Source organism: Lichenostomus cassidix, chromosome 1 (genome assembly GCF_008360975.1).
Source record: "Lichenostomus cassidix isolate B80296 chromosome 1, HeHo_3.0, whole genome shotgun sequence".
Classification (NCBI taxonomy): Eukaryota; Metazoa; Chordata; class Aves; order Passeriformes; family Meliphagidae; genus Lichenostomus; species Lichenostomus cassidix.
This window is the reverse complement of record NC_139479.1, coordinates 89,554,049-89,580,977: the sequence shown is the minus strand read 5'-3', so window position 1 is coordinate 89,580,977 and position 26,929 is coordinate 89,554,049. Positions and strand designations below refer to the sequence as shown.

At 41.7% G+C, this 26,929-nt stretch overlaps 2 protein-coding genes across 6 annotated transcripts in view; one reads left to right on the top strand and one right to left on the bottom strand.

Moving 5' to 3' along the window:
- Positions 1-1,881: 1,881 nt before the first annotated feature.
- Positions 1,882-13,768, bottom strand: RABL3 (RAB, member of RAS oncogene family like 3). Its single transcript, XM_085070251.1, has 8 exons — positions 13,616-13,768; positions 13,348-13,439; positions 11,186-11,315; positions 8,185-8,299; positions 6,845-6,995; positions 6,166-6,237; positions 5,287-5,325; positions 1,882-2,697 (listed from the first exon to the last, which is right to left on the bottom strand). The coding sequence occupies exons 1-8, from the start codon at positions 13,659-13,661 to the stop codon at positions 2,632-2,634; spliced, it is 711 nt and encodes a 236-aa protein (XP_084926377.1). The 5' UTR covers positions 13,662-13,768; the 3' UTR covers positions 1,882-2,631.
- A 126-nt stretch (positions 13,769-13,894) lies between these two features.
- GTF2E1 (general transcription factor IIE subunit 1) overlaps positions 13,895-26,929 on the top strand; it is a 48,960-nt gene continuing 35,925 nt past the window's right edge. The window contains exons 1-3 of one of the 5 annotated variants that reach the window (XM_085070193.1): positions 13,895-13,954; positions 13,988-14,032; positions 21,761-22,238. In XM_085070193.1, coding sequence (XP_084926319.1) covers positions 21,791-22,238 — 448 coding nt within the window. In that variant the 5' untranslated portion in view covers positions 13,895-13,954; positions 13,988-14,032; positions 21,761-21,790. The other 4 variants (XM_085070200.1, XM_085070184.1, XM_085070219.1 and 1 more) reach the window with 4 other exon arrangements.

Genomic DNA, 26,929 nt, shown 5'->3' with positions numbered 1-26,929 from the left:
GAAATAGAAGGATTAAGCTCCCTTTGCTGAAAAGCAGAAGGCTTGCAATCAGTGAAAACTGTCACCTTGTTATCCACTGAGAAATGAGAACCCAAACCCTGACTTCACCATACCTGACTGATACTGACTGCAGGCTACCACACAGCAGTTCATCTCTCATTTGTGACAAATGGAGCATACTGCAGCTGCCTCTGCAAATATAATCAATAATGAAAATTTGTGTTAAGGTTGCACCCAAAATCCCATTACTGGATAGGTTTCACATGCTTAAAAAGCCAGCAGCATCTTTGCTAAATTTTCCATGTTAAGGACATATTCGTATTCATATTCATTCTGAGTATCCCCCCCAGTCATCAAAGTGACTTTCTAGATCAACCAGAAAGCTCTGGTCAAGCCCTTTGAGGGAGAAGGAGGCATAGAAATTTGGGAGAAAGGGAGCTGGGAGAATGGAGGTATAGGCAGACAGAAGGTAAGACAGATAGAAGGGTCACTGGGAATGGGAGGGGTGTGTGTGCACAGAGAAAAGAAAGGTAAAACACATAAAACAAGTGTGACACAGGGAAGTTGTCTGGTGTCACATCCCTAAGCTTGCCAGTGAACCTTTTCTGGGCAGCTGAAAGAGGTAAGGTGCAAAAAGCAGTGTAACTAACTCCAGCTACTCACATACTCCTGGTTCTGACAAGATGCTGGAACTTCCTGCAAAAATAAATGTAGTATCAACATGCACAACTCCATTACACATCACTTTGTCCTTAGAAGGAAAAAATATACTCAATTGAGGTGCCTGTTGAGATCTAAACAAACAATATACTTATTCTGGGCTAGAGGTATATTTTAAAACACACAGACAGGTGAGCTGCAACCAGGGATTTGGCCACTCTAGAGGTGCCACAGAGTGAAGGAGGAAATAGCACTAAAGCTTGCTTGTTCTGCTCTGCAGTTCCTTAGGAACCTGAGGGAGCCCAGATCTGGTTACCCTAAGATAGCACCTGACCTTGAGAAAATAATTCCAGCTTTCATTGTCAAAGGATCAGAGACAGACATAGGTGCTGCCATGAGCTGCACAGCTCAGACATAGGTTATTTATTATTAATATTTTGGTACCTTTTTTCTGGTTGTAAACTAAGTGTAAACTAACAACCTATTTCACACAGGCACCTAAAAACTTATCTGCACTCATGTTTACAACTGCTCCCAGACCTTTCTGGAAATGGCCTAAGGAAAAGCAAAGCATCCATATTTTTAACAAGTTTGACTGATGCCCCCAGCTGTCACTTTTGTGCCTGATTAGTGGCAGTAGGCAGTTTTCCATTTACTTACAAGCAGCTGCCAGAAGAGCTGCAGGCAGAGGTAATCTAGACACTGCAGAACTCTGCTCCCTGTCAATTTCACACCAGCATTTTACTTTCTTCTATCCCCATTTATTATTAATCTCTATTTATATCTAACTCCAGCTCTTAGTTAGCCTTTGCCAGAGGCTTAACCATTGGAGGTGACTGTGAGGAAGGAGTGGAAAGAAGAAACTGTCATAAATCAGGTTTTTACCACTCCATATAATTCTGGTGAGGTGAGAAACCGTGCAAAGCTTGGGCTATTTAGGAAGACAAGACCCTGAACAGTAGAGCAGACCAGGTCAAGTCTCCTTTATCCTTAGTATTAAATATGTAAAGGGAACATCTGTATCACAGAACTTTCCTTCTAGTCATGCTCAGCTCCTTCTTTTTACACAGCTTCATAATTCCTTCTAAATTCTATCCATTGTAATTCAGAGCATGTTCTTATGTGTCATGTTTTCTGAATCCACTAAGTCCTCTAAGTCAGTAGGACCATGGCACATTTGTTCCAAATAAACACTGTATAAAAATCTACTTTTTCCACCAGTTTTCAATGCATTGGCTTTTAATTTAATATAAAGAACAAGACCACAAGCAATTATGAAAAGATAAACAGGAGAACCTGATTTACTTTGCCCTCCCCAAAGTAAACAATTTTAATTTAAGCAGCAGAATTAACACTAGTTGTTTCCTACTAATGATTTATTTTTAAGGCTTCAAATAATTTTTTGTATCTTGCCTATTGCTTTTATCCCTTTCGAATAGGGATGAACAGTGTGCTCTAGGTGAGACAACACTCCATTCATTTAATGAAGGCATTCTATTATTTTCCAGACAGCTCTTTACCCATCCTCATGTTTTGTTCACTTGTTTTGGTCACTTTACAGTAAATGAGAGGCCCATTCGGTGTCATCTTTCCCTTAGAGGCAAATGAATGCTAGTAATTTCAAAGACTGTCCATAAGGTTTCCAGAAAGGAGACAAGGATGTCCAATATACATGCTGTGTATGATAGAAGTTTCCCACAGCAGTGTGAGAGGCATTCAACTTATTGCACACTTTCCCCAGATGTTCCCAAATATCCAGATGGCCTGCAATCCTAAGAAATGTTCTAGGCTTCAGATTAGGTTTTTGGAAAACCTTTCCCAAATCTTCTCCAAGAAGAGAAGCTACAGCAGGCTAGCCAGCTGTAGTATCACTTTACTCTGCTTGACAGAAGCATTATTGTCTTTAAGCATCCAGTCAGAATGGGAATGTCATTAGGAACTCAAAGAAGTCATCTTCCACTTCTTCAGTGCTCAATCATAATGAAGGCTCTTCAGCGTTCCTCCTCCAAACCTCTTCCTTTCAGAGAAGCCAGGAATCTAGAGAGAGGGAAGACAAGTTGTCATGTCAGAATCAGCATGAGCTCCCTCTAGCCCACACTGTTACCAAGCCAACTGCAGCATCCTCTTCCATGCCATCTCCAGAATCAGGGCTACAATGCTTCAGCTGACTGCTGGAGGAGCACCACTAATTAAACACTGCACAGCTTCACTATGGCTCATTTGTTCTGTGGAGCTCCTTAAGCCTTTTTAGCAAGGGAGATTGAAAGGCTCAATCTTAACCCAGTTAATGACAGATTTCAAAGCATTTTCCCCCCCAGATTCAAGTGCATACAAGAATTTCTCCTCCATTCATTTTTGAAACTATAAAACAGTATAACCAAGTCCTATCAAAGGGCTGTTGAGGCTTCAAACACCTTCAAACATGGGCAGCAGCACTTCACTGGCAGTTGAAAGTACAGTTTTATCAATGGCTGAAAGCTTTAAGAAAACCATCAGAATAGAAAAGGCTGCAATAATACAAAGGATTAGCACTGCTGCTTTCGCAGCTCATCTGGAGACACTCCTTACACAGTGACAATGGATGTTTACAAAGAAAATCGACTTGAAACCATCAGAAGCTTCTCTGGCTTTAATAGTATCTCAGACAGATTTTCAATCCAATGCATCTGTGAATCCCCAAAAGGAAGTGATGTGCTGTTTTCTAATATGGCATATCTGTCCTATTGGCATCATAAAACTCTTGGATAAAACTTTTACCTTACTAACTACACACAAGCAGAAACAGCAGACACAGTAAACACCTCCTCCCAAAACAATTCCACACTTTCATAGGAAATACAGTCTATTAAAATGGAGAGAGTCAGTCAAGCACTACAAATCATGCCAGGAGAACATGGGCATATACAGATCGTAGGGGACAAAAACATAATCTACAATTCACAGTAGATTGCTCAGGTTACACACTTCATTGGTAAACAGAGAACTAAAGAGCTTTCCCAAAATAGAAGTCCACTAGAAACTCCACAGATTAAATTTTCTTCAGGTTTTCAGCCCCAAAACTTAAACAGATAGGCAAGGTATTCACTGAGGTATTGTTTTATTCATCTCTGAAAAGCAATCACATCTAAGAATAAAATCAGGCAGATTTTGTACAAAGGTTCACCTCATGAAAACTGCCTCGGGAATTTAAAAAAGGAAAAACGCAACCATTATAACTACAAAGTAGCTGGACACCATAGGTAAAAAATTATCTGCTTTAGCATTTTTTACATCAAAGTCACTAATTAAAAATAGCAATTATTTATTTATCTGAGATCTGATTGAAGTCATAGCTATGAATTTGAAGCTTATCATTCTTTTCATCGTGAAGAAGTTTTTAAACAGAAATATCTCAAAACATGAGTGATTGTAGTGACCTATTGCAGAAAACCCACAAACACACTAGTAAGAGTTACATTAAGTAGAAAACTTCAAATGATAACATCAGAGGTTGTACTGAAACCTCCATTTCCAATTTGGATTTTGCCTCTTTAAATATGACTGTTTGCTACTTAGGATTTGTTTTAGGCTTTTGAACTCTTGTCAGTGAAGCAGACAGTTGTCAGCAGGCTGCAACCTTTGGCACACAGCCATAAGGAATGTATAGTTAATCCCTGGCTAGCCACTAAATATGATCAAATAATAAAAATAAAAATCTTATATCATGCATCAAAGACAATCAGCACACAAGCACATTTCTGCATTAACACATTAGTCCCATGAAATGGAAACTTCCTTTCACTAGAAAGTGGGGAGGAGAGGGGAAGAAAAAAAGGCATCATGCAGAACTGAAAGAGGCAAAAGTGAATTTATTTCTAAAAGGCACTAAAAAGCGCTCAAAGAACGGAAGCATTTTGTATTTTGTGACTATTTTTTTCCTGCTCTCCCCCAAGGGGCTTTCAGCACAGCTACCTCTAACCATACATGTGATTGTACTTCAGAGATGCTTTTCATGGTAATTTGCAACAGCTTTACACATGGTAAATACAACTTCACTACTCCCTGCATGGGAGACTGCAGGTGGGGTGGTGGGAGCACAAGAGTTGAAGTGGCGTGCCCAAACCAGAAGTCATTTTGCTAGTATTTCCCCAACTGTGCTGAAAACAGTTAATTCAGTCATTTAGGGATGATTTACATGCTGGTATCATACTGCCATTTGTCTAGTGGTTCTGCTGAGTCTATGAAAACTACCTGTATTAAACATAAAATTTAGTTACAGCTGTGAAAAAAGCCTTTTCATTGACCTTCAGGATAGCATCCATGGCCTAAATCTGCAACCTGAAGCAGCCTGAAGCTGACAGAGCTGAAACAAATAATTTTTGCCCATTTTACCTCACTCTTCCAACTTGTACTGTTAGCATACCTAAGTATTTCACTGCCAATCACATTACAGACAAATACCTCTGTGGACAAGTCAGCCATTTTTCCATCTATCCATAACAGCTGTGCTCCCACAGATACAAGAACTCAATCACCAGCACACATTATCATTTAAGCTGCATGAACACCATGTTTTAAAGAGGACTGTGTCAGCAGTTCATATTACACAGGAAGAAATGAAACAAAAGAGGAGGAAAAATGACAAACCTGATTGCCATCTCTTAAGAAGTATCTCTTCTCTATGACCTGGGAACAACAGAGAATGATCTCAGCTTGCACAGCACATGCACAACCTCAGATTCCAACCAACAGTTCACAGGTGAGCACTGAAACTCATGGCTAACTGGGATAAGGTCTGACCCCACATCTCTGCTCCAGGCCTACTGCTTTAGTACAATGCTTTAGCACCCCTAGAAGGAGTTGCCACCTCCAGCCGTTCTCAGAAAAGCTAAATTAAGTGTGCTGTATTATCCCAAACTCCAGCACACTTTATTTAGCCCTCCTGGGTAATGGAGAAGATGGTTGTGTGTTTCCTTCTGCATCAGTCAGTTACTCCCATCCCTATCTGCAGGGGTAGAGGTTCCTACTACTGCACAGTAGTCCCACTACACTATCTTTGCCCAGGGGATGCTTAAACCAGAGTATTCCTTCTGTCATTTCACAGTGGAACTTGGTGGTCTCTTTTTTTGGGAAGGCAGAGTAATATTCTTAATTAATTTCTTAATTCCTGAAGATTGCTTTAACCAGGATCAACAGAGCTAACTAGTCTTGTACCTCCCCACATTACTACCTCAGAATGCTGTAATCCCTCTGGCATGCCAGATGACTTGAAAAGCATAAGCAGAGTGTCTTTGCACAATTGTGAGTTCTTTTTCAGTGCTCTATGCAAATCAAGAATTAACTCCTCAAGCAGACCAGCTATCTCCTGTAAAGTTCCAAAAGCAGACCAATCTTTGGCCTCCACACCCCAGGCTTGAACTGACTCAAGAAGTGGAACATGAAAGGAGCAGCTCAAACTGTTGCTCATGCTCAAATCCCAGACAGCATTCTGGGATAGGATAATAAAACATCATTTAATTGACTTACCTTATCAAAAAACCTGCTTAGTTTGACAGCATTGGATGAACCTGCAGCCAGGTAACGAGGATTGGTGCAATCCTAGAACACACAAAAGACAACAATAAACCAAACACAAGGAAATCAACACACCGTTTCCCCTGACACACACATCAGGGAGGGAGAACATTGAGTCTGCTGATTTTTGCTTCACAATCATTTCAGAGAAAAGGCCAACTTCTGTTCTGTGAATCAACTGCAGAATTCCAAGCAGCTCCACATCTTCCTTCCACCACCAGCTATACAGTCAAGCAGTGATTTGTACAGGCTACACCTGAGATTGTGAGTGTGTATACAACTATTCACACAGCACATGTGTATTTTTGTACCTATTTATCTATATAAAGTCATCTTCAGGTTTCATTCACAGACAGCCTGTGTCAGAGCTATGAACAGCAAATAGAAAATTTAACTGCCAGCATCAATTCTAAGCTTCAGTGACCTTATCTAACACCCTTTACATCTCCCTATAGAGAAACAAAGATATCTGTTTCATTAAGCAAGGGGCACAGCCAACCAAAATGTGCATGACCCTGGCGCTACTGAAAAAATCTCCAGAAGCCCAAGTTTTTTACAACATCTTTACTTACTAAAAATTGGACTCACACCCATATGAAAGAAAAACAACACTGATGACAAGGATACTAACCAGATTTATCTCTTCAGCATTGAAATCCTCAGCCAAGAAAGCTGTTCTGGTCAAAACTTCATTCCTCTTAGTTTCTGGGATCTGATCCAGCTTAGTTCCTATTACCAGCAGTGGGATCTGGTTATCAGCAAACTGTTCACGGTCATAGTCACTGATGAGGGAAACAAATACAGTCCTGAATGAGGTGATTGCCATGTAAGTGCACACAGGGACAACATCACCTCCCCCATCTCTTTCAAAAAAACAGTAATTTATTTATTAATGATCTATTTATCTAAGTGAGACTGGGCAGTATCTGTAAATTAATGAAGGGCTTCTGCATCTAAGTCAGTACACAGGAATCCAAGCTTCAATCATTCTCCTCAGCTAGGATAATCACTTGTCTTTCATTTTACCTAAACCAAGCTTTCTAGAAAGTAATTTTACAACCAACAGCAACAACTTGAGCAAGCAATTGCTAGTGGCTGAACATCTGTACTTGACAGAAATTAAACTTTTGAAAATTTAAGCAATTGTGAAGAACCTGTCTGGAAACACTGGAGAATTTTGCAGTTTATACAATGCAAATCCTCTTTCCCATCTCCTACATTGCTACAGAAACACCTGTGTACCAGAACTGACAGATAAACAACAGACATTTTTCCCACAAAAAGCTACTCCTCATTATTGCCTTCCTGCTCATGTGTGAGGTTTAGCATCGATCTTAAAACCTCCTTGACTAGATAGATGACAGGAACACAGAGGTAGAGGAGGAAATCCTTGACAAGGTGTTGGAGAGATAATTATGAACATGTTGTTTAAGCAGAGTTTTCTAAGCTCTTTTAGCTAAGCTCCTAAAATAATTCCCTCATCACCCAAACCAAAACCCTATGAAGTGAACTTCCTCAGTCTTGGTGCATGGAGGGAAAGCCTCTTGGCCCAGACACAACATCCCATGACATTTCCTGTACAATGGCACCTCTCAGTACAGACAAAGAAATCTTCAGGTATCAGGGACTGGACCCACTCTCACAGAGGCCTCAGACTAATAAAAGATGCAGTAAACATCTTCTCCTTTAAAGCAAGGAAGGAGAAGATGTTTCTTCTCTGCCACACAGTTTGGGAATCTGCTGTCAGAATGGCCTATGTGGCAGCATAAAACAAAATAAACAATCAACAATCTTTTGATAAATAATCAACAACCTCAATTATTTGACAGCCCCCATTTCTTTCCTTCTTTCTTCGAAGTCTAACCACATCTACTGTCATGTGGAGACCAAGCAGCCTTAGAGAAGAACAAAGACTTCTACGACAGCTTGGAATTACTGGGTCTTAACACTGCATGTATGTTTTTCACTCACCCATTTGTCACAAGAACTCCTGTTGGAGCCACATCTCTGTTGAGTGCTTCCAAAGACCAGCGATACAAATTCTGGGAGGATTTCTTGTTGGTTAAGTCATGCACTAAAATTATGCCTAGAGTGAAAGACAAGACAGCAAGATGCTATTTAATGATACATATTCTCTTCCTAATCTTACCAAAATGACACCTGCAGGTCCTCAGATATCTGAGAATGAAGTAAGGGATGTATAACCAGTTCAGTTACAGGGAATAAGTAAGGCTGAAAATATCAGGATTCAACAGGTTTTTTAAAGCCGCTTATCAAGAATTGGATAAGAGCTAAGAGAAAAATCACATGAAAGCAGGAAACAAACAACCACCCCAGGGTTTAATCTGCAAAAGGCTCACAGGCATTCACTGATTCTGTCTGCTTCTCATGATACTGAAATTCTGTATTACTGCAGCAGAGAATTTAGCCTTTCTCTGTTTTACCTATCTGGCAAACACAATTATTTTTTTGTCACACCATCTATAAAGTCTAAAGGCTTTTTTTTGTTTCAAAAAAGTTCAGAGAGAATTCTTGCTTCCCTCCATTTTCAAGAATTAATTCTACATACTTGGGGAGGTATCCAAAGGGGAAACAGACACTGATAAAATTTCACAGTCCACTAAATGGCTGGTAGAAGCATGAATTAATAAGATTTCTTGTACTTAAGGTTAAGCTTCTAGCATTTTTCATTACCATAAGCCTTCAGAATCTAAATTCTGAGATAAAGTCAAACTTCCTAGCTGTGCTATTAACAGATACTGACTTCTGATAACCACAGGTCCTGACTTAATTACCAGCTCCTGCTAGCAAATTTCTTCTATTTATTCACACCTTCTGCAATATGTGGAATGTTCCCACTTCCTTCAGACTTCAAACTATCATTAATTCAAGGACAAAATGGAATAATACCAGTTACCTGCATCAGGATTCATTCTCAAAACACTTCACAGCCTACAGGTGGAAAAAACTTACTATTTTAATCTTTCACCTTAACTCCCAAAGGTGCCACCCACTGTACACACTATGAACAAACCACATTTTCACAAACATTTTCCACTACCCCACATGACAGTGCACAGACACTCTCATGGGAGAGTTCCCAGCATATCACAACTATAGCGCTATTCCAAAGCATTTATCTCAGTAACAGTATGAAAAGGCTACTCAGCTTCAGGTCCATCCCAGTGTAGGGAGAAAATTCCTGATACAACATAACCTGGCCTACAGCAACAGATCCAGAGGCAGTGCTGCACAACCTGTGAGAAACACTCTCCACCCCGAGACACTCTCCCTCAGTTATGTCTTTGATTGGTCAGTTCTCTTATCTGCTTCACTTGAAACCTGCCCAGTCAGTTGCAGCAGCAGAAAATGATTCTGTCAACATCCAAAAAGAACAGGCAGGACCAATGACTACTCAAGGAAATGTTCCTCCCACATTAAGGTCTGCAAGCCAAAGCCTTACTGCCCAGTCACTGTCCTCAGCTATCCTGGTCCACGTCAGGTGGAGGGTTAGCAAAGCAGCAGATCTGTGGATAATCCAAAACCAAAGTGTACCCAGCCTTGTCAACAACCTGACAGCCTGCACAGGCACTGCCACAACCAAACATTAACTGTCTTTGGATCTCAGGCTTCCAGACCAACACAAGCCCAGAAAGCACAAGCAGTCAGGCAGAAGGAATGCATTCATCTTCTCTTCTTAAATCAAGTCAAACAGAGGCAATTTGTGAGACAAGCTCTAATGGAGAAATTAATCTAATGAAAGAAACAAGACTCAAGGTTAACAACCAAAGTCAACAGTTTTCATATGCGAGCTGTCTAATTAATATCTTTTGGGCAGTGGAGATAAATAACTCTATTTTAATGTCATCAATTATAATTCAGATGCATGAGTCCAAGATTTCATTTCCTAATGGGCTGTTCTAAGGTATTTCCAAGTCTGACCCACCCTCATGAGCACACTGGGGATTTGGTATCAAAAAGAAATAAATTTTTTTTCATATACCAAAAAGGCTTGTTTTGAGGGCACAACTCAAGCCTTATTTACAGAAGTCTGGTTAACAATATAAGCAAGAAGTACCTAACACAGTTTTCCCCCTGAGAAAGAAGGAAGAAATAACTAGTTAATTACAGACCAAAAATGTTTATTGTGTGGTTTAACACATTATTGAAAGGCCTTCAAATAAGTGGGAACACACAAAGAGAATCAAACAGAACATTTAAGTCAGATTTTCAGAAGCAGTTGTTAGTTTGATACACACCTATTTTTAGTGAACTATCCTGGGATGACAAAAAGTAACAACTGAAATACTGCACTGTTATGTTTTTCATCTCTTATTTGCTCTTATTAGAGGCACAGATGCACTGCTGAGCCTTTAAGACAATATCTCAACAGAAGGCATAGAATACTACTTTCTATACATGCAGCAAGTTGCAAAATTCAACTCTTAAAAATAAGTTGGTATGCTAAGCGAGCAGAGGCAAGATGGTTATCAGCATATGGCAATTTTATGGGAGACAGTTCAAGTTTGCCAGGATAGGATGTAACTTATCAAAGTTCATAAAAATTCAAATAATGATTTCTCTGCTGTAGGTTTTACAACTGAACAGACTAGAAAATATGAATCATACTTCTGCAGCATATCAGGCCCTGAAAGGTGAAGGCAACCTTTATGTCTGCAAGTGTAGCTGGAAGGGATACCACTGCACCTTCAAAACCTCCCTGCTGTGCCAGCTACACAAGACTGAAGTGAAAGGCTAATGAAGCTCATCTGCACAGGTTTGCCTAAATACTTGCTGTTCACAACTGAATCCATAAAATTTTGCCTATGAACAGTATCAGTTTTTTCCTGTATAAATCTGAAAAGAGAACAATGCAACCCTCAGCCAGGCCACAAGGAACTCTGCCCCAGAACCAAGAGACAGCTCTTAACAGAAACAGTAGTAAAGCCATATTTGCCCCAGGCAAACTTACCATTCAGCAAGTTGTAGAACACAGCTCGTGTGCGTTTCACACTGGTGGCACTGCCCACAGAACCTCCAACATCCCACAGCTCAATGTAATAGGTCTTCTCTTCTGGAGTCCCTTCTTTGTAGTCGTGGATCTGATGAAAAATTCACACCATACATAACCACAGCACCAACTTACAGGAGTTAATCCACATGACACTTACACTTTCAGCTGGAAGGATTATTGCACTTGGATAGAAATTTAGAAATTCTCGTGCTGACACCATTTCAAACCCCTCAAGTGGAAGAGAGAAGGAATGAGTCAAGCAGGAGCAATTGGATACCACAGCTCTTACATGAGATGGAGCTGGGGAAACCAAGCAGGGAGCATCCTTTGCATGTCAGCATTAACAAACCTAACATCTCATCATCTGCTTGGAAATAACATTTTGCTAAAGTAAATGAAAAATTAAGGTCTTGACTTCTTACAGTTGTTAAAACCCACATGGCAGCACTGCAAGAATATTAACACAGGTGGCAGCACTGGATTCCAACTGACCACGTCTTTTTCCAAATTCTGACATCTCAGCTGAATTAATCAACACCCTCTGTCCCCAGATCTGCTGGGTAGTTTTGCTCTACAGTCAAAAAGGACTGCCTGATTTCCTCAAATTACTCAAATTTTGGAAATACATTCCTAACCTAGGACAATGCATTTCAAGGATAATGCAGCAAAGAGTGATGAAGGAAAAAGCATTTCTCAATGTCCCATGAGGGCTGCAGGCTGGGTCAAAGAATTGCTGGATGAATACCCTCATTCCTCCCATAGCAGGTCCTGCAGCAAGTAGTCAGGAGGAGAAGCAACCCCATGGTCACAGATGTCACCAAAATCTGGGAAATGAACTCTCTAACCCAGTTAGGTTAGAAAATCAACACTACCTTATTCAGCACTGAGGTACATGGGTAGCACTTCACCAAGTGTACATCAGTCATCAAAACTTAAAACTGTACATTTTAGCAAACAAAGGAATTAGTGTTCACTGGCTCACAAGTTATGTAATTCTCTTCATTAATTAGTATTCTATCTTCTACTGGTTATTGATTTCTCACTTCTCATGCTAACCAGCCCACATTTTCAGCCTTTTTATTATCTTTTTCCTAGATAGGGAGTCTCAGTAATTGTCTTGGTTAGTTTTTTCTTCAGCTATGCTTTCTGTAACACGTCTTTATAAATTCTGCATGCCTGGTGCCCAGGTCTCAACAATAAATTTCTCCTGTTAATTTCCTCACCCTGATGCCTAAAGCAGGCTACCTGAAACAGAGGCCAAGACAAAGACAGGAGAATAAAAAGGGGACAAATTTATTCAGGCCTGAAGGTACATTCAGGGCAAGCCAAGCCCCCTCATGAGGCTACACCCAAAATGGATGGCGGCTCACGAGCTCTTCACTTTTTATAAGCTCTGTTGTATCAGCATATTGGTCCTTAATTCTCCCATCACATCCTTATCCAAAGATGTTAACCACCCCAGGCCTGCTCCCCCAACTCACTGTTTACATATTTTCGGGCTCTAGAGCAATGAACATGTCCTTGCAATCTCTATTCAGAGAGGTTATTTTGGCTATAGGCATTGGGAACAGAGGTTTTCAGCGTTTTATAAGAAGCACAGAACCACACCAAGTTACAGATACATGGAGAGCGAAAACTAGAAATTATTGAGGCATCAACACAGGTCTAAGAGCACTGAAGCATGTCGGGTCCTAAACTTTAATTTGTTTTTCTAACACATGGACATCACCCAGAACTCTCCTGTGATTCCACAACCTAAACAAGCAAACTGGTTTTCCCCATTGTGTCTGGCTGGCAGTTCGGCTGTGCCTTCCCTGTTTGCCAAGGCACTGGCCACCCTGTGACTTGTCGCATGCCAGTGGCCACTGCAGCAGGGAGAGGAGCTACGAGTGACAAGTGTCCTGTCTGATTCTGACAGCCTCCAAAGTCACAGCTTGCTTACACCAGTGCTTGGCTCGCATTTGACACTACTTGCACCAGAAGATGAAGCCCTCACCAAAACACGAGATCAAAGTACACCTCTTTCTGGGGCGGAGAGTGATTCAAATAAAAAGCCAAGGCCCTTCTCTTCCCTCACACCTCAGGCTCAGGGCCACCTAGAGGCCCTGCGCGTCACCTACTCGCACATCCACGGAGCAGCCCACCGTCCAGGAGGGATTTCCCAGCACCTGGTTGTGGCACAGCAGGTGAACGAGCGACGATTTCCCGACACCTGCAATTGCACAGAGAGAACAGCTCCTGAGGGGCGGCAGGCCCACAGGCGGCGAGGCCGGGAGCAGCGCTGTGTGAGAGCGGGCGGTCCCGGCCCCTCGGGGCACTGGGTAGGGAGGTGAGGAGCAGATCGCCATGAGCAGCCCCGGGACACTCGGCCTGGGCACACGGACTCACCGGAGTCGCCCAGCACCAGCACCTTCACCCTGTCCAGAGCCGCCATCTTCACCCTGCCTAGCAACAGCGCCCGGCCACCGGGGCGCCTGCCAATCGCGGCGCGCGTTCTTGCCGCTTCTCTCAGCCTATTGGCTGTGCGCCCCAGCGGCCTGCGCGGCTCTCACTTCTGATTGGCTTATCTCCCGTGAGGGCGGGAAGGGACGGTGCCGTCCGATGGCGCTATTGGCTCTGTGCGCTGTCGCTCGTGCGGGCGGGCGGCGCGCGGGCCGGAAGGGGGCGGAGCGGCGCAGGCGCTGCGGCGCGGTGAGGGCAGCGGCGCGGCGGTGAGGCGGTGGGGCGGTGAGGCGCTGAGGCGGTGAGGCGGTGGCGGAGCCTCGGAGCGCCGCCCGGGGCCGGGAGAGCTGCGAGCGGCGCCAGGTCAGTGCCGCCCGGGAGCGCGGGGTGCCCGCCGCCCGCCGAGGCCCCCGGCCCGGCTTGGGTGCCGCAGAGCGCGGCCCGTGCTGCCCGCACGCTGTGCCCGGCCGGGCCCCGCGCTCGCCTCGGCTCCTTCCCACCGCCTGCCGTTCCTCCTGCGGTGCTGGTTGAGGCTTCTTTGTCTTGTTTCGTCTTTTTTTTTGTTTTTATTTTTTAATGAGGTGCTGCCGACCGCCTCTTGTCTTACAGGAACCTCCACAGTGTGATGTTTGAAGCTGAGCACACGAGAGTGGGTAGGGAAGGGGAAGCTGTGCAGATGGCATGAGGGTTCCCCACTCTGACTGGCCTTAAAGCTTCGGCTGCTCTCATAGCCCAGGAGCTCTGTGCAGGTGGGAATTGGCAGGGAAATGCACCATTGTGGGCATCTGAGGAGTAGCTGACTGGCAAACCAAGCTCATTCGTGTTTGCCAGGTTTGAGCCAGCCAGCGGTATAACCATGCAGTTTTCCAGGTCAGCAAGGTGGGGTGTCTGGGTGTTTTTTCTTCCTTTTTTTTTTTTTTGTTGGTTGGTTTTTGTGTATTCCTTTTCTTTTGGCCTCAGGAGCGTGCTGGTTCCCTGAGAAGCAGCAGAACATCACATCCCATGGTGGCACCAAGCTGCTGTTAAATGGGTCTGGCTGTCAGGCTTGTGCCATTCCAGGCAGCTCAGAATGAACAAGGAAGGTCAGCATTCGAAAAAGGCTGCTGTGCACAGTTAAGGTGCCACTTTCATGAAGTACAGGTGGCTTAATATTTTTCATCCACAAAAGGTGCAGTTCTTTCATCTTTTCCAGTGCAGTGGTATCCTCTCATACCTGCTGGTTCTGTTGCTTGTCAGATTTCTCCACCAGCTCATTGAACTGTTGAAACACAGTGAATGAAAAAAGAAGTATTTTTCTGCCTTTAAGTGATCAGTTTGGTGCACAAAGTGCCAGAGCTGGCATGAGTGAGGGCAGAGCCATGTGCTTGGGAGAGCAGCACATGTCTTGCTGGCAGGAAGGAGGCATGATGGGAGCTGGTGGGAATTGCATTCCTGCTTTCCACTTCCTGTGAGGTACAGGTCACCTTCTCAAAGGATGCTTTAGGGGATTCTTCTTAAGAAACTGTGTTCATTAAAGCTAACCTGGTGTCTTGTTACCTAGTTTCTTTGTTTCTTTATTGCTTATATCCACAGTATATACACACTTGCTTCTACTCTGATACACTAAAACTGTACTGAACCCAATACTTCCATAATTTTTTGTTGTCTTTTTGGAATTTCCAAAAGGCACTACTACTCACGTCATGATGACAAGTGTAGTGTTCCAAGTCTTATTGAATCTATAATGTGAAAAGTTATTACTGCTTTTTTCTTGTCAGAAACTTAGAAAGGAATGCTGGGATTAAACCCACTGTGCTTCAGTGTAATTGTGACTTCCTAGGCTTGATACATGAGAGAAACGATCTTACTTTCTTCCCTTCAAACAAACCCCCAAAACCTTACAACTACATTATGTGAGGGCCAATGCTTACACGTCTCAAAAATAACACATATTCTGCTGATATATTCAGATTAGAGTGTAAATTGTAAGACATTCTGGTGTCCATAGTTAAAATCTTCTAGTGGCTTCATGTTACGGTTGAGTCAATTTTGCCACCATGTGGGGAAAGCTCACTCATCTATATTCTTAGCCATGCATTCTTTTCTCTGTTTTGTGTTGCCTCTACTCTGGTAACATAAATGATTCAATTCTTAAATCTTCCCCTTTGCCCTCTCTGAAATATGCCACCTTTTTACTTTGGCATGTTAGGTTTTCACTTTTTATCAACTTGATTCACATTGCTATGTGAATAGTGAACTGTCAGAATTAGCACAGAAGGGAGGGGCTTGTGGCTAAAGGCAAGGAAGGAAAATAAAGACTTTTTTTTGGGAGGGAAGTTATAATTTGACTTAAGATGCAATGGGAAGCTTCATCCATTTGTATACATGCACACAGGTGGTCCTTTAATTTCCTGACACCTTGCTATTGTTTATGCTGGATTAAGATTATGAAAGTGATTAAGAATTACATCCTGAGCCTGCATTGTTCAGTTCCTGCCTTGTCTGATCAGACCCTGTGGCCTTATCACATCTGGCTCCATGTATTTTCCTTTGTGAAATTAGGGGGAAATGCCCTGGTTTCAGCCAGGCCTCTCAGCATTTCTGTGTGCAGCTGCAGCACAACTTTTCATGCTAAGTGAAGAAAACCCTTTGATATCTGTGGCCTCCTGGTTTCCATTTGTGGAAAGCCAACAAGAAGATGGGATTTCAGTGAAAGCAGATTGTTCTTTTCTGCCCTAATACTTCAAGGCAGGTCTTGTAATGAAAAGACACAATTTCTCATCAAGATGTAGTGCAGGAGGAAGGCTGAGCAGCAGTGTTCTTGGACTCTCCCGGGAATGAAACTCAGTAAGCTTTTGGTAAAATGCCAGAAGACTTTGGCTTTTCAACTGATGTGGGATAAAGGCAATTCTGGACTCACTACAGAGAAAAGCAAGACTTGAAAGTGTCAGATTCTGTACCATTTTCTGGAAAGAATGAGTAGTGTCTGAGGTTCCATTTTATAGACATTTAAAATCTTGATGGCATGTTTTCCCACTGTGGTTCTGAAATTTATGCCTTCCCTCCCTGTTCTCAGGAAGATTCAAAATCTCTTAGCTTAACTTCATCATCTTCTGAAAGGCAGAATTTTAAATCTGGTTAGAGTGAGAGACTACAAAACTGGGATCTGGTGTTTGCAAGTGACTGCTGGAGCAGGATATGGCAGCAGCCCATAACCAGGCTGCAGGAAGCCTGTTGTACCTGCCATGTTTACAGGTGAGGGGATTCTCTTATTATTATCTGATTTTGATTTTACCTGAAGAAACCTTATCAGTGGTGTGAGCAAGTAATTTTTTTTTCCTTTCTTAAAAATCTTGCGTCAAAATCTTGCGGAAGCGTTTTCCAAACAAATCAGCAAAAGCTGGTTTCAAAGATTTAGTAAAAAAGAGCACTAACCATATAAATAAGGTGTGGGAAGAAATAAGAAGCCCCTGTTCAAGTGTTAATAGTGTGTCTGATAGCTCAGGTTCACAGCCAAAGCTGCAACTCCCAAGTTTTCCTCCAAAAGAGATCTGGGGTGTTTTAAAGGGTTTGTATATCCATATAAGTCTGAAGAGCAGTCTGCTTCCTTTTTCAAGATCCTGCTTTTAAAATGTTAGCTTCAAATATATGAATAGTGAGGCCATTACATTTTCTGGGCAAAATTAATGTAAGTCTCCAAGTTTTATGTTGAAACAGGATGATCTACATTTGCAGTATTGGGTAAAAATTCATACTAATTCGCTGGCTGATGCAGGTAGTACTAGTTTCATCTACATTGTGGCTTCCAGGTATCAACTTTCTAGCACTTTTTGTCTCAGTTTTAGTCAGGAAAAGCAGGAAGAAAATCAGATCTAACATCATTAGCACAATTCCTGTTTGAGTTCACAGAAGAACTCTTGAAATTTTTGTATGTGGAGAAGAGTTCAGTTGCTTGGACACTGCACCAGAAAAGTCTTGACTGGTGGAGATGTTTGCTCTGTTGAATTTCTGGTTTTCCTGTGGTCTTTGGTTTCATCACACTGAATGGGTTTTTTGCTGTCACTTGTTCTCCCCCTGACTTCCTTTCTGCTTATGCTGAAGGCCTCCTCCATTTTACTCAACCTGAAGCACAATCTTGCAGAACATACCCTGATTTTCTTCACCCAACAGCTCTAATTGTGCTGTGTAACTGCAATTCTCTTTTTCCAGCGTTGCCTTTTATAGACACATCAATATTAATTCCTTCAATTGCAGCAATTTAAAAAACCCAACAGATGTGTATTTAGGTTTGCTGTCCTACTGTGTTAACACAGACAGGTCTGCTTTCCTCCTGTACCCATAATACTGAATTGTATTAATGTAATTGCCCAGAACGATTTCCCAACAACTGTCTCTTTTCATAAAGTCCATGTTTAAATTTGGAAGTTTTTCTTTTGGCTGTTTCTGAATATAATCCTGTCCCGTGTGCCTTATTACTGATGCTGTAGGTGCATCCTGGCATAGCCAAGTATCTTGGCATCTTTTTTTTTTCCCTGAAAACGTTCCTTGATATTCATAAATTATTAAGGTCAGTTCAGACATTATTATGAAACAGATGCACATCCATTAAAACCTTGTTAAAAGGTGTTATCATATTTCTTTGTCCATGTAATTAATTCAGGCTTGACTTACTGCTTCAGAGGAAGGTGAAATCATTGCTGAAGGATGCAGTGGTAAAGTCCCCTGGTTTTGAATTTTGTGAACTGCATCAGTGTCTTTTTTGCCTGGTGAAGGATGGTAAGAATTTCCACTTTAGGGATTAAAAGCCTTGGATTCTTTGTGGACCAGACATCAGCTTGGCCTGGTGAGTTCTGGCAGTAGGATGCACTTACTTTTTTTTTCCTCCTCAAAGATGAAAACTAGTCAGTTGTTTGTTTCACTCCAAGGCTGTCTTCTGCAGGATTTAGAATTTAACCTGCATTAGTTCACTTTTTGAAGTGGAGGATAATAGGAAAAAATGGTTTCTGGTGTTTTCAGAATGCTTGTATTTCCAAATATCCACGCATGGAAAAAAACCAGTATCACAGTCAAGATGCCTTCTGTTACCTGAGGACATAAAAGATTTGGACTTCACTCAAAATCTCCAGCAGAGGAGAAGAAATTGTGTTAAAACTCCTAGTCCCACTAGATGAAAAAGACTATTTTCTAGTGATTGACACTAAGAAATATTATTAAATCTTAGACTGTTGCTGAAAACTCTTAGAGTTGGTTTTATTTATTGGTCCTTTGTAGGTGTCCATTTAAGCTGCTTGAGTGCTTTATTCAGGAAATTGTACTTTAAACCTGTTTTGAAAGTGTCTGTGGAAATCTGCAGCTGTCTTATCAATGCAGAGAAAGTGCTTTCCATCAGCTCTCAGATGAGAGTGTTGATGTGCTTATTTAAAAGTACTTTTCTCCTATTTTTTTATTTCAGCTATTGTTGTGAAGGTCACTGTGCCCCATGCAAGTTACATGATCAAATTTTTGTGCAAGGAAGTTTTAGGGAAAGTGGATTGTTGAAGAGAGAAGGTTATCTGCTCTTCAGATCATCACTTAAAAGATTTTGACTTTTAAAATTTGACATTTTAAATCTCCTGGGGTGCCAGGTTTTATTTAAAATTGATCTTTACATTCATTCTTTACTGTGCTTAAACTCTGAATAAGATTTAATCAATTTGAATAAATAAAGGCTTCCCTCCAGCTTCTCCATTGACATTGTTTTATAGTGTCAGTATGTTTCTGACAGATACAGTCAAAACCAAGATTTATCTTTAAGTGACTGAAAGACTGAAAAAATACCAACAAAATTAAGTTGATCTTTAAGGACAATATGTTGTGACAGTATTTAGATTCAGTCTGACTTAGAGGTTCCAAATTACTGCATTGCCAACAGCTGATGGGGCATCCTTCATTGCTAACACTTTTACCTTCAATGCAAAGCTCTATAAAGCTCTGCTTTGTTTGAAATAAATCACTGTGTATCTGGCATGCAGGAGAAAGCTGACTGACTCTAGAAGTACTTGTTTAATGGTTAATTCGTGGTGTGATAGACGTATTTTAATTGAATTTCCTTAAAGGGAAGCTGTAGCTAGACATCCAGGCATTGTTTTCTTTAAGCTATTCTCAGCATACCAGCAGTCAGCAAACGTTGTTCAGTTAATTTCAGTTTGAGCACTGTGAATACCATTTGGCTCTAAGTTAGAGGAAAAGAAAAGCTTAAGCAAAGAAGTGTTTTAAAGGAAAGGATGAAGATGGTGTTTTTCTTATCCAATAGGCAGAAAAGACAGGATGATCTTAATTTACTTACTGTGAAGCTTCACATTCCACAGCCTAATTGTTTTACAGTTGCCCTGACCATAACCTCTGAGAGGAATATTCCTCCTCCTCAGTGGCAGAAGAGGGTAGGGGTGGAAGAGGAGTAAAGCTTCAATGGGTAATGTTACATTTTTTGAAAGGCCACTGTTTCTCATAAGAAAAAAAATCCAAGCAGGCTACTGTGATACATAATCACAGATTTTTGAGAAGTCTTAGCTGATGGAAGTGAGTCAGCAGCTGCTTGGTTACATGTAGAGTTGGTGATCTCAGGGAGATGTCTTAGTGTGGGGAGTGTAGAAAAGTTGTGTAATGGTGTTTGTCAAAAGGCCTATCACAGGCTTTATGATACCTGTGGAAAAAATAGGATACTCATCCACATCCTTTCTTCTGCTGTCACTTTCTGCTCTCCTTTGCTTGATAGGCTTGAATACTGGGTGTGATACATATACAGTGTATGAAACATATAATGGATGTTTCTGAGATTGTCAGAGTTTTGCAATTTATTATATTAGTTCACAGGTAAAAATTGCTTAGCAATAGTGAAAAAACAGAAATTAGTGTGGGGCTTTTCTTCAGTTGAGGGAAACCTTTGCTTAAGAAATGGTTACTTGTCCTAAACTAGCATAGAAAACTCATACTGAAATAAATAATTCAGAGTCTTATTTGATATTAACTGGAAGTGCAACCTTATGAATGGGTAATTCAAAAGCAGCTCTAATATTTTGTTCTTACCTTGAATCACTTCTGTTTTCTATGGGCTAAATCTGGCAGGGGTGACAATGTGAGGAATTCCTGCATGATATCCTATATATGTTGCCATATATGTCACAGAAGCTTTTAATAGTCATGACCATTTGTGCCATTTGATGTTATGGAGAAAATACAGTGCTTAGAAATCACTGCCTTGTCACAGCCAGCCTAGTAAGTGGTGGTAAAGACTCAAAGGATGCTCCATGGAATATTTTCTTTTTTAAACAGTTCATCACTTTGCGTTTGGTATGTCTTGATTTTTGATTCATTTATTATGCTATATTATTCATGGGCTCTTAAGATCTAAATGGGGGACTTTAAATGAAGGCTCAGTCCTTTCTGAGGACCTGTTTGCTCATACAAGAACAAGGCTGAAGCAGTTTGTGGTGTAGGAGTTGGCAGTGCTAATGGTTTTCATGCTGCAGATAGTTGACTGAGGTCTGTTTGTCAGAAAGTATCTCTTCTCAGGGTGCAGCTGGGAGCTTTTGCTTGAGTGCATACCAGCCTGTAGAGCAGGCTGGCCTCATGCTGCATCTCTGCCCAGGGATGGTTGAGGTGTTAAACCAGACAGGGTTGCTTGCAATGGGATCAAGTAATGTCAGCTGAGGCTGTAAGACTCCACTCTTGGGCTGCTTAGGATCTTTCTTGCTGTAGCCATTTTCTGATTTTCTGAATTTACAAGTCTCAGCTGATTCCAAAGCTGTTTTCTGGAGCTCAGCTTCAAGGCAGCTTTCGTACTCTAGCTGTGTTGGCTGTGACTGAATAGAAATGAAATCTGCTCTATGTTTTGGCATTAATTTTTCGTGTGCTTTTTTAAAAGCTTTACTTCATTTTGTTTTGAATGAGAGGTACCACTTCCTATTTCTATTTCTGTAGCATTAGCATTATTGACACCTAAGGAGACAGTACAGGGCTTGGGAAAGGGAAATGTAAAACACCCCATCCTTTTCTTACCTCTGAGTAAGATAAGTAAAAACTTTGGAAGTTAGAAGACTAGCTAAGACTCCGTCTTCCTTTTTTTCATTGCAGAATACATGAAGCTCAAGATCTGAACCTGCTATGACTGACCCAGACGTCGTCACTGAGGTCCCAGCAGCTCTCAAACGCCTTGCCAAATATGTGGTACGTGGCTTTTATGGCATTGAGCATGGTTTGGCTCTGGACATCCTCATCAGGAACGCCTGCGTGAAGGAGGAGGACATGCTAGAGCTCCTGAAGTTTGACAGGAAGCAGCTGAGGGCTGTCCTCAACACCCTCAAGGGTGACAAGTTCATTAAGTGCAGGATGAGGGTCGAGACAGCTCCCGATGGCAAAACCACACGCCATAACTATTACTTTGTCAACTACCGCGGGGTGGTCAACGTGGTGAAGTACAAGCTGGACCACATGCGCCGCAGGATCGAGACCGACGAGAGAGACTCCACCAACCGCGCCTCTTTCAAATGCCCCATTTGCTTCAGCACTTTCACAGATTTGGAGGCCAACCAGCTGTTTGACCCCAGGACAGGTAAGGGTACACGTGACAGAGTGCTCAAGCTGTAAGTGCTGGACTTTAAGGAGACAGAGCCTTAGGAAAGTTCTGTTTGAGTCTGGCCAGAGCTAGAGGGCACTCTGTTTCTGCAGGTGGTAAATGAGCAAGATACAAAAGTAATTGTATACAGACTGTACAAACAAATAGCTATCTTGGTGAAATGCTTTTGAGTGACAAGCAGTAGAGAAATGGGGGTCTTACCAAAGTCAGATTCAAGGGTGGATAAGCCAGTGTATCCTTGTTGGAAGCTGACAGCTTTTCAGTATAACCTAGTCTTGCCTGTAAATTGTTAGGCTCACAGGTAGTTTGCACAGAGGGCATATGCAGAGCTGGCTTCAGTTGGTCATGCAAGGAGTGAGTTGTTACTGTTTAATATTCTCCTAGCCTAGTGCATTATGCTGTACAACCCTGTTTCCCAGTGTAAAGCAGTCTCACAAAAGCTAAAAGAAATTAATTACAGACTTGTCTGTGGTTGGGAGTAAACAAGCTTCTTATTCATGGATAAGTCTCAGTGGAAGTGCATATCTGTCTCATGCATATGAAATGAGTGTCTTTCCTGGATGTCATTGTCTACTTTGTGCTGCTGTGCCAGGGAATAAAAGGAAGAACACCTGCACCTGATGAGATTCTGTTTTGCTAGTCTAATCTGGGATTATTTTGGGGGGAAGGCAGGGAGGTTAGGTGTTAATTTACTTTTTAATTTTTTCCTTTTGAATTCTCTGTCCTCATCTTACTTTTTTGGAAAAGTAAAGAAGAGAAAAGTCAGGAGAGCTCTCAGATACATTGAAGTATGATGTTTTGTGCCAGTTAGCATAATGAGAAACTGTAAATTTGACTGTTTAGCAACATTGAAGCTTTTAATCTAGGGTTACTATGTCTAATCTGCAAAGTGCCAACACCCAATAACTGTTCCACCTATAATTTCCCCTTTTTTCTGCCTCCAGAATTAAAAAGCTGTGAAACTCCTTTTACTTGAGCAACCATGAAGATGTTATTTAGCACTAGAGACGTAGTATCCACTCAGTCAAGTAATGGTTGTTGATCAAATCCAGTGCAGCTCACTGAGTAGAAATTGTTTCCTTGTGGAGCACAGAATTTCTGTGCTCACCACTGAGTGTAGAAACTCTGCATGCTCACTATGGTTAATGATCATCAGTGGTGGCTGCAGTTGTGTGTGTTGGACTGAAGGGAAATTGTGCTTTTGCAGTTTACTTTGGTAAGGAGAGAGTAGAGAACCTATGCAGTGGGGAGTGTGAGACACTGATCTCAAGGGGACCTGTAGCACTTGGTAAAGGCCTGATGCCATTGCCTCCCAGCCTGTGTGGGCTGTGAGTTCTGAGAGCAAAGAACTGCCTGTCAAGGAGGTGCTGAAAATAATAATGCTGGGATTTGGCTTTGATACCAAGGCCTGTGCTCCAGGAACTGATAAGGTCAACCAAGAGTCTGTCTGCAGTACAGGCACTGGCTGTGTCCACAGTATGAAATCAATCACTGGCACATGGAGTGTTTTATTTTCTGATGGAGGAAAAGGCTGAGCTCTGTTTTCTCAGCAATTCCCAGGAGTTGAGTTCTGTCAGTATTTGTGCAAATAACAAGATTTTCACTTTACCTCCATTTACTTTCAGTAAGAACATACCTGCCTAGAATTTATGTATATTCTGTTTCTCTTTGTATTATTTTTAAGTCAATGATAGCTTCATCTAGATAGTGCACAATGATACTGTTGTATGGCTGCTTTATATTGCAGTGGATTGTGTTGTCTGTGTGTTTCCTGCTGCTCTGGAATTCTGTATTAGAAAAGAACGGGGAGACCTTTAGGTCTTTCACAGAGGAAGCTCCTGAGGTCAAGGCATGCCGAAAAAACCAAGGTTTATTGGATAGTGAATAGCCATCCTTTTCCAAGAATGTCTTTAGCTCTTGTCACTGCTAAAGATAAACCTCTCCCACTCATGGAAACTCGTGGCAATGCAACTGCTGAAGGGTAGCTGAAAGCCACAGAGCTTCAGTCACAGTTGACTTGAGCTGCTCTTAGACTGCAGCTATGTTGATAAAACTTTGTGAATTAAAAGGCCTGCAGGGGCAAAATCTGTTAATCCATGGAGCAGGTAGGACATGGAAGGCATTCTCTGCACCAGTCTGGACCAAGCTGCACTTAAATTGAGAGTCTGTTGTTAAAAGGTACCCTCTTTCACTGTCTGCCTTTTGTCCTTGTCATTCAGAGATGGATAAGATTTAGATGTTCTGTGTTTTCTTCTGCTTTGCTTCCCTCTTTCCTATCTGCAACTCAGATGCAAACTCTGAGCAATTGTAGAATGGAAGAGTTGCTCTTACACTTCCTTATTTGCGAGAGTGAAGAAGTTTCCAGAACCACTCCATGATTATGGTCATTATACTGGAATTTGTGAATTTAGAGTGCTGGCGAAGAGCCTGTCCATAATTTGGATTTGTAGAGCTCTTTAATTTTTACCTCAACATCTGTGTCTACCTCTTGGATTTAGTAGAGCTTTGTTTCTTACAGGTCAAGTGGCTCTCTTTTGGCTCTCTGCTCTGCTCCATCTCTGAATAATGTTGAAATAAACTAAAGTGTTTATTTTTGCATCAGAAAATGGGATTATTGATGGTTTTGAAGGGTAGACATGTCTGTGGAGGGAAAATAATAGATAATGAGAAGGGTATGTTTTCAGGGCATGTAGGTACAAATGTGCTTTTGACTGCTGTTTGGTTAACTTGGAAAAAATACTTTGAACAAAGCAGCATGTTTGCCACTAAGGTAATTTTAAATGTAGATTTGAAATAGTATAAGTGTTACTTTGAGAGTGTGTTCTCTCTGTTTTTAAAAGCATTATAAGATTTTTTTTTCTCCATCTCTTTTTCTGCCATTAAATATCTCAACCCAAAAAAACTCCAAGACTTCCTATGCTGTCAAAGGTTGAACATCTCTTATCTGGTACTTGAAGGAAGTTCAAGGACAGGATGTGAGACAGTGAAAGTCAAGATGATGCAAAAAACTGGAGTTTTTCTGCTACTTCAACTCACAAAGTGATCTTTCGAAAAGTGGAGAGAAATGCATGCTGTGTTGAAGGAGTTGCTTGGTTGTGTCACCAGTGAGTGTCTGCTAACTCCGAGCATGGCATGCCCAGGTCAGGACTTGTAGCCCCATCTGTTCTACATGAGGAGCTTGAACGGATCTCCAGCTGTCACACTTTCTCCTCAGTGCTGTTTTTCACTGTTGCCTCCAAAGAAGCAGTATCAGTAACCTCTGGTATTAGGGGCAAACAGCTTGAACACAGCGTGATTTTATTGTGCAAAAGTTTGCAATGGAAACTGGTAGCAAACCTTAGAAGAACTTTCTGATTAAAAAATTTGTCGATTTGCAGTTTGCCTGTCAAATTGGTGCAAACTGGGTTGTTACAGGCTGAGCAGTCACTTTTGCAAGCGTTTTGTAACCTAGAGGAGGGAAAATATTAATGCCGTGTGAATGAAAAGTGTTACTTCTAGCCTTGTGTTTCAGATGGGATGACTGAGAAAGGAAAAAGATTGCTATTATCCTGGAAGATCCTAGTGTAAGCACTTGATCTTTGCCTTTCACTTGTGCTGTCTGATCATACTGTGGTATTCCATCACTCCTGATTCTGCATGTGAGCAATAGCTTGCTGCTGCTGTTGTGATGAAGCCTTATGCAGGTGGAAAGCTGCAGCTATTCCTCTGAACAAGATAAGGGCTGTCTCTTGAGGCAGGGGGTGTACAAGGAAAGAGTTTAATTGAGGAGCAGTAAGAAAAGCCAGCTGTCAGAAATGTGATGTGAATAACACTGCTAAACTTGGTCTGCTGCCAGACCTGGGCTGACAGTGGACGCTGGCATAAGAGGACACTGGGTTTTCGTGTTTCACCTAGAGTTAGGATGTTACATTAGTCTCTTAAACCTATGGGAATAATTTTCTTCTCTGTGCTTTTAAATGTAGAAACTGCAGAAATTTGGGTTCTGCAGGCCAATCCCTTGAATCACATATCAATCCAAACAACTCGATACCATCTTGTGGATTGGATTTCTGGAGAATTAAATCCGCCCACGTGCGTTCTGTGGAGTGCGGGGGAAGGACGGGAGGAGCTGCGTTTCTCACCCGGTAGAGGGCTCTGTCTTTTCTCTCTAGAGATGGGCTTGGGTTTCTTAACCTATGGAATGTCACAACACTGGAAATTATGTTCATGGATGTGTGTTGTGGGGTGTGATTAATTGGATCTGGCTGGAGAAGGTCTCTAATGTATCCTATTCTCGTACGCTAATCATATTTGTAAATCTAGTGTAGTGTTGGAGTTAACTGTCAAATTCAAGGTCAATTTGAAAGAAAGTATGTGACTAGAAACTGCAATAGGGAGAGGGGTGTAAGTGAAGGAGTGGCAGGAATGAGATTCTGCAGTGCATCACACTGGTATTCAGCCTTGGATTTCCTTAGGTTTTCTAAATACCAAACTGTATCAAGATACCACTGTACCAAGTGAATTTGATATTAGAAAGTGTATGGCTAGATGAAGTAGTTTTTCCACTGTTCTCTTCTACCTTTGCAATGTAATTTTAACCCAGTATTTCTCTCATTTGTGTTTCTTGTGTTTCTTTCTCTTCTGCTTCTGTGAAGAAAAATATTTATGTTAACAGTACACTGTAATTA

Excerpts from the sequence above, each read along its gene's own strand:
- RABL3 (XM_085070251.1), bottom strand. The coding sequence starts at position 13,661 with ATGGCGGCTCTGGACAGGGTGAAGGTGCTGGTGCTGGGCGACTCCG. Across the intron at positions 13,440-13,615 it reads GCTGGTGCTGGGCGACTCCG|GTGTCGGGAAATCGTCGCTC; the intron begins GTGAGTCCGTGT and ends GTGCAATTGCAG. Across the intron at positions 6,996-8,184 it reads GGAGTTCTTGTGACAAATGG|TGACTATGACCGTGAACAGT; the intron begins GTGAGTGAAAAA and ends TTCCCTCATCAG.